General features: G+C 67.8%; 2 protein-coding genes across 2 annotated transcripts in view; one reads left to right on the top strand and one right to left on the bottom strand.

Moving 5' to 3' along the window:
• The first annotated feature begins 153 nt into the window (after positions 1–153).
• On the top strand, positions 154–1976 carry H696_01005 (hypothetical protein). The gene is made up of 2 exons (XM_009494892.1): positions 154–419; positions 560–1976. Exons 1-2 carry the CDS (start codon positions 199–201, stop codon positions 1908–1910), a joined length of 1572 nt encoding a protein of 523 aa, XP_009493167.1. The 5' UTR covers positions 154–198; the 3' UTR covers positions 1911–1976.
• A 3238-nt stretch (positions 1977–5214) lies between these two features.
• Positions 5215–7294, bottom strand: part of H696_01006 (hypothetical protein) — a 2414-nt gene continuing 334 nt past the window's right edge. Inside the window, exon 2 of the mRNA XM_009494893.1 lies at positions 5215–7259. Within this exon, the coding sequence (XP_009493168.1) occupies positions 5359–7259 (1901 nt within the window). The 3' untranslated portion in view covers positions 5215–5358. The remainder of the gene's footprint in view (positions 7260–7294) is intronic.

A 7294-nucleotide genomic window follows, 5' to 3' on the forward strand; every position in this document is an offset into this window, starting at 1 on the left:
CCCCCCCCCCCCCCCCCTCGAGCCGGTCCTCGACCAAAGAAAGGCCCCCAGCCAGGGGGGCGAGTCCGGAGCGCGCACATAGCAAGCACCTTCGTGGCCCCCACCCATTGCCCGATCTCCTTTCCCCTCCTACTTACCCTCCTTCTCTCTCTCTCTCTCTCTCTCCCTCTCTCTCCCCTCCCCCTCATTGCTGCAGCCATGCGAGGTGGACGTCGGGCCGGTGGCGGCGGTGGCATGAGTAGCGGCTCGCGCGGCACCACCAGCTCCAGCTCCAGCTCCGGGTCCTCTTACCGGCGCCGGCAGACTTACTCCTCGGGCGGCAGCTCGTCTTCCTCTTCAGACTCCTGCTGCTGCCCGCCCGAAGCCTCGCACAATTTGTTCTGCTTTGTGTTTTTTTGCTTTTGCATTACGGACATCTTGTGCGTTGTTGTTTCCTGTTTTGCCGCTCCCCCCCTTGCTCCCACGTTTCCCATGGGCCCACTGACCGGACCTCCTGATGGCTGGGGCTGTCCCCGGCATCCCCGCATGGGTGGCGGGTCTACCGCGGCGGGGTGCCCAGCCACCGGCCCGATTTTGTGCACAGGCACCGGCGAATTTGCGTGGCGGCCTTTTGGATAGGGCTTCTGCTGACCCCGGTGGCCATGTCGGTGTGCCTGTCGACGGTGCCGCTGTACACATCGCGGTCTTGGTCTTTCCAGCCGTCCGGCACCTTCAAGACAAGTGTCCATCCCTTCTTCTATGAGGAGGTGAGCCCGCTGTCCGGGTCGTCGGTCGAGACGTACCTTATCCCGGCGTCCGAGGGCCCGGTGAAGCGGGTCAGCCAGCTGACCGGGGACATGGTTTCCGAAATGAAAAGCCCCTCATCGCAATACTACCGAGCGATGGAGGTCTACCTGCCGGCCGGGTCGGAATTGGTGTCGGTCCTGTCCGGGGATGTCCCCTGCCCGTTGGATTACATCATCATCCGGGGGGACAGTAACTTCGAAGACTGGGCGAGTGGCTACAAGGTGCCGGAGGAATTCCACGGGATCGTGTTGCCGAACCAGCCGCTACTGCACGTGCTGCTGACCGGCACCTCGGATACCTTCTTCTTCGTGGTGTTCAATGACTCCAACTATCCCTGCCCCAAGCCGCCGCTTTTCATGCAGCTGTCCTTGAATGCGCCGGCGTATCGGCTGCCGCCGAGCCATCGTCTGACCCGCGGCCAGGCGGCCCCGGTGCCGGCCGACCACCGTGGCAAGGCGTCGATCATCTTTCACACCCCGCACGAGCTGAAGTACCACGACGTGCAGGTGAAATACTCCAAGCGGCCGGGGTCTTTGGGGCTGGTGCTCGGCCTGGGCATCAGCCTGCCCTTCGTGCTGGGGCTGATTGTCATGTTCATCAGCTGGGTGGTGTACCGGGTGGAGGCCCGCCGGAATTGGCGGCACATCGGCGGGCACACCTGGGTCCGTCTGGATGGAGGCGCCGGCAAGGTGGCCACGGAGCCCCTTTTGGCTGGGGGGAGTGCCCCGATGACGAGCGAGCCATCTGACGACATCAGCTCGGCCTCGAAAGTGGCCAAGACCCCGAAGCCGGTCTTTCTCGACGGGCCGAGGGCGCCGGCTGAGTCCAGGCGTTTCTCCACCTCCTCGGCGGACCCGATTCCCACATGGGTTTTCGGCGGGGAGGAAAGTACCTCGGCGTCGGCATCCTCAAGCTCGCTGGCCCTTTCCGAGGCGGGGTACGACAGCGAGCTGACGTCGTCTGTCGTGACGCCCTTCCGGCCGGCGGACGATCTCCACTTGGCCCATGTGGCACCCTACCAGGCCATGGACAATGTGCCCCTGGAGCAGGTCATGAGGGAGGCCCCGCCGTCGTACTCGGCCACGGTGCTGCCCTCGTCCACCGATGGCTGGTCCAAGTACTGAGTGATCGTTGGTTCCTTTTTTTTTCTCCACGTCCAGGCCCCTGCTCTTAATTTACTTGTCTTCCGACGGTTATGGGGGCCTACCCTGGCGGCACCCGTGTACTGTGGGCTGGTGGCGGGGGTGCCTCGTGGCTGCCCTTGGACGGAGGCCCGGCCATGGTGTCCATGGGTCTGGGCGGCCGGCGGCAAGGGCCAGGCATGTATGGGGGTATCTGTCGATGGGTTGGTGGGGCGGTGATCATGGCAGATGACCACCCTCTGGGTCCTCGCCGCCGGGCGGCCCTGGGCTCGGCAAAGCTCCCGGGCCATGGTTGAGGAGGCTATACAAGGGCTTGGGAGCAGCCTGGGGATCTTTCCGTCAGGGGTGCCTGGACGTGTATTTTGTGTTTGCGCGCGCGCGCGTGTGTGTATGCATGTATGTTTGTATGTGCGTGCGTGTGTGTGTGCATGTTTGTATGTGTGTCTGTATGTGTATGCATGTTTGTATGTGTGTGTCTGTGTGTATGCATGTATGCATGTATGTATGTATGTGTGTCTGTGTGTGTATGCATGTTTGTATGTGTGTGTGTGTGTGTATGCATGTTTGTATGTGTGTGTGTGTGTGTATGCATGTTTGTATGTGCGTGTCGAAAGGGGGTCCTCAAGGATGCGGCGCATGGAGCACCGAAACGGAGAGGGCACACCTCTCGCCAGTGGCTCGGACCCCGAACCACTGGCGAGAGGTGTGCCTTACTCGAGGGAGGGAGGCGGGCTTGCGAGATTCGTGATGGCAATAGCACCGACGGGCATCCCGAGCAGGCCGATCCAAAAGCCGAGGGCGACCGGCACAATGGAGGGAGCTCGAGGGGATTGAGTGGCCGCTGGCAGGACATGCCCCGAGACAGCATGCTCTGGGGGACCGCCTTCGGGAGCGGCTCGGGAGCTCTTGCATGTCGCACTTGCCAGGCCGTCGAGGGTCTTCCGGGTAGGGGGGTGTTCGGCCCCGGCCATGGTGGCCCAGCTTTGGGGCCATGCCCATCTCACGGGAGGGGATGCCCTCCGCACTGGGATAAGGAGGCCCCGGTCGCGAGCAAGCCGGCTGGCGGGCAGAGGGAACCACCGCTCCCAGGCAGGCGCCTCGAGGCGGATAGAGGGGTGGTGGTTCGGCCACTGGCGCCGGTGCCCGGGGCGGGGGCGGGCTTTTGACCGGGTGGCATGCTGGGAGGGCTGCTGCATCGATGAGACCCGCCAGGACCCCGGGTGAAGAGAGAGAGAGAGCAAGCTCGGCACGAATGAGGCTCCGCCAGACGAAGAAAACAAGAGGCACCTCGGCTGGACGCAGGGAGGTCCCGTGGCCGGGAGGGTTCCAAGCCGGTGGCGGGAGCTCCCGAGGGGAGGGGGGCCTGGGCTCACCGTCCGGGCAATGCCGGGAACAATGGCCGATGTTCGGAACATTACCAGACCCACATTCTTGCGGCCACGAAGGTGCTGGCGACCGGTGCCGATTGCGGCGCCAGATCATCCACGAGGCGCGGATGGCCCGGGGATGTAGGCACGGCGGGAGCCATGGTCTTGGAAAAACGCCACTGCTCGCCGAGCGGAGGAGATCAGTCGGACGGGAAGCTCCGTGGGCCGTTGGTCCCGCAGTCCGACCATGCAGGGACCGGGATGCCCAAGGGCCGAATGATGGCCACCCGTAAGGGCGAATGGCCAGCATGGGCGAGCCCCCGGCGAGGGAGGATCCGCTATCCGAGCAAAGGGCGGATGCTGACCTGGCGGCGCCATTCCACGGCACGGAAGACACTTCCAAGCATCCCGAGAGCAGGTAGCGAGGGAGGCGGCGAGGGTGGAGGATGTGCGGCGGAGTGGCTGAGGATCTACTCGGGGAGGGGGGGCCCCCCTTCGAAAGCCACACATCCACCCGGGGCCGGCAGGGGGGAGCGCGCGGGCACACCAAGGAACCGACGCGGCGCCGCCTTCCGAGTCCATAGGGACACGTGCCTTTGATGGTCAGACGACTTGACTGGGCAGCATTCGCAATTCGGCCATATGAGCTGCGCCTTGGGTTGTAAGCCGCACTGGCCCCGCTGTTCGGCCGGCCGGCCGGCCGGCGAGCCGTTCCGATTTATGTCGCATGGTGGGAGGGACGCCGGGCAGGATGGCAGCCTGGAGGCTGGTGGGAGTGAGTCCTACCAGGGACCCAGATAAAGCCACACACGCGAGTGGGCCCGCCCGTCGGGGAGATGCTCCATTATGCGCCCCGGCCGAGCGGTCAGGGCGGAGGCCGGGCTCGCATCCGGAGGCCTCCCCCGGACGAAGACCATGGCGGCAGAGCGCCGAGAGGCGTATGCGGCAGTATTGTCGAAGGGCCCGCCGGACCCGGCGACCGCCTGATTTTTGGCACCCTCTCGAAGCTGGGCTTTTCGAAGGCCGAAGTGGTGGGGCCATTTACCCGGACACTTGGCCCCCTTCATGCCAAGGGGAGCCACCCTTCCTCGGGGCAGTGACCCCCGGGAGCAGCACGCTTGCCTCATGGATCGAGGGATGTGGCGACAACGGCCGTGGATCTCTTCGCATCGGGGCGGGGCGTCCTGGTGCCGGAGGGTGGATGGGATGCAAGCTCGCTCGGGCAGTGCGCCCGAGCTGGGGATGAAGGGCTGCTGCGCCGGCCATCCTCGGGCTGCGGTTACTCGGAGAGGCCGCCACTGGCCACAAGCGCCCCCTGGGGCGGGGAAAAATGCTCCTGTATCGGGCGACCGGGCTCGGGCTTCAAAGGGGGCCGGTCGGCCCTGGGGTAGACCATGCCGGGGCCGGACGTGTGGCGATGCTCACAGCTGCCGCCGGTCGACCCCACACACATGGCGTCCGGAGTCCACGGCCACACCTGGCCACCTCACCGGGACAGTCCCACCCCTTCGGGGTCGATGCCGATGCCGATGCCGGTGGCAGGCATATCCGCAGCCCCGGCCCCAGGGAGAGGCGGGACCCTTGGTCGGCCGGGTGGCACGACGCTCGGCCGGGCCAGAGCCCACATCGGGGGGCCTCTGGTTTCTGTTCCCTCCCCCCCCCCCCCCCGGCGGGGGGACCACCCACCGACTGGATCACTCGCGCCCCGTCCTCGCCCCATGATCCCACACCATGGATCTGTGTATGAGTGTCGCCGGTCGGTGGGGGAAGGAGACAGAGAGGCGGCGCGGGGTGCCGAGCACCTTCGAGTGGGGTGTGTATTAGGACAGGTGCTTTGCCCGGGGGGCGCATCTGCCCGGACACGCGGGCCCCCCCCTCCCCAGGCCCTCCGGGGCATCCACCCCCCGAAGAAGGGCCCCGTCCGTGGCTAAGAGGCGACCGGGAGGCCGGCTGCCTGCTTGGCACCAGGGAGGGAGCCCTGCAACGGGAGGGCGGGGAGACATTCCGCCGGGGAGGCCGCATGTCGCCCTCGGTCCCCGGCGGCCGCCGTGGCCCGGGCCGGGTCATTCGTCGGGGGTGCTGCTGGGGGACGGCGGGCAGGCAAGGCCATCGGCGCTGAGGGTGTGGCCCGGGGCGCAGGCCACACACTGGACGGTGCGCTGGGCCGGGTCGTGGGGGTGGCGCACGAAGCAGCTGAGGCAATGGGCCGGGCAGGGGACGGCATAGCGGGCCTTTTGGGTCTGGTAGAAGAGCCCCCAGCCGGGCTGGGTGAGGGCGTCGGCGGTGCACCGGGCGGGCGGGGCCACATCGAAGGAGCCCGGGTGGAGTTCCTTGACGCGCGGGATGCTGAGGGGGCTGGCGGTGCACTGGAGGCAGCCGACGCCGAGGCCGGTGCTGCAGGTGCCGCACCCGCCGCCGCAGGGGAGACACTGCTTGGAGTGCTTGTAGTAGCCCTCCGGGCAGGTGGCGAAGCACTGGGTGCCCTGGACCAGGGCGTGGCCGAACTTGCAGGCGGTGCAATTGGTGTTGCTGGTGCAGGTGGCGCAGTTGGGGTCGCGGCAGGGCTGGCAGCGGCGGTTGTTGTCGAGGAAGAAGCCCTCCGGGCACTGGGCCGCGCAGTACACGCGGGCCCCCTTCTCCCGGGGCATGACCTGGTACATGCCGGACTTGCAGGAGGTGCAGTTGTTGGTGTAGAGGGTGCAGGTGTCGCAGTTTTCGTGGCACGGCCGGCAGCCCTGCTCCGCGGGCGGCAGGTCGAAGTCCCAAGTGGCGCGCGAGCCGCAGGGGGAGTAGCAGTCGTCGACCTCCAGGCGGTAGGAGGGGAAGCAGCGGTAACAGGAGAAGCCATCGTCGCAGAGGGCGCAGCCGGCCACGCAGGGCATGCACACGCCCTTGTTGTGGAAGAAGGTGGCCGGGCAGGTGTGCAGGCAGTTGTTGTCGTGCAGGTTGAAGGCGGAGCTCTTGCAGGCCAGGCAGATGCCGGGGTCTTCGCTGGCGCACTGGGCACACTTGGGGTCGGTGCAGGGGGTGCACCGGCCGGCCGGCGAGTCGCGGGCCGTGCCCAGTGGGCAGGTGTCGCCGCAGGTGCCATCCGGCCGGGCGAAGAAGCCCCGCATGCAGGCCAGGCAGATGGCCGGGTCGGTGGGGTCGCACTGGCGGCAATTGGGCCGGCAGGGCAGGCAGGCCCCGGCGTCGGTTTGGACCGTGGTGGCCGGGCAGGTGACCGGGGCGTCGGGGTCGCCGTTGGCCCGGTAGGGCCGGGTGCAGGCGCCCACCGGGACCGGGCCCTGGGGGAAGGTCTTGGAGCTGTGGGCCAGGAGCAGGCGGCCGGCCGGGCAGCGGGTGCAGTCCTTCGGGCCGGGGCCGGCGCACTCGTCGCACGAGGCGTGGCACTCGAAGCAGATGCCGGGGCGGCTGCACTTCAGGAGGTGCGCGTGCTCCGGCCGGCCGGGGGTGTCGTCGGTGCTGGGGACCTCCGGCCGGGCCATGGGCCAGGCATCGCAGTCGAAGGTGTCCGGGACCAGGTGCCGCGGGATGCAGTGGGCCCCGCAGCGGACATTGCCCGGGGTGGGGCAGTCGCTGACGCAGCCCCGGTCGAGGGTCAGCCAGTGGCCCGGGGCGCACTGGGCGCAATCTTCATTCAGGTGGGGGTGGGCCATGGCCAGGCAGCCGGGCAGCTCCAGGGGGCCCGGCCGGCAGAGGCCCTGGCCGGCGGCCTGGAACCGGCAGACCGCGCACTGGTTGTGGTTGCCGGGCACGACGTTCCAGCAATCGGCCGGGCCGATTTGCACGAGGCCCGTGCTGGACACCGCCTTGTCGGGCAGCTCGCTGTCCAGGTAGGCGTATCCGTCGACCAGGCGGAATTCGTGGCTGTACTGCAGGCACCGCAGGTCGCCGGCTTCGTAGCGGGCCTGAAGGCAGCGCCGCAGGCCGGGGAAGCAGTAGCCCCCGTTGCGGGCCTCGCCTATGTCCGGGCCGGGCGGGGGGGGGGGGGGGGGG

Source organism: Fonticula alba, assembly GCF_000388065.1.
Source record: "Fonticula alba strain ATCC 38817 unplaced genomic scaffold supercont2.1, whole genome shotgun sequence".
NCBI classification, from domain to species: domain Eukaryota; order Rotosphaerida; family Fonticulaceae; genus Fonticula; species Fonticula alba.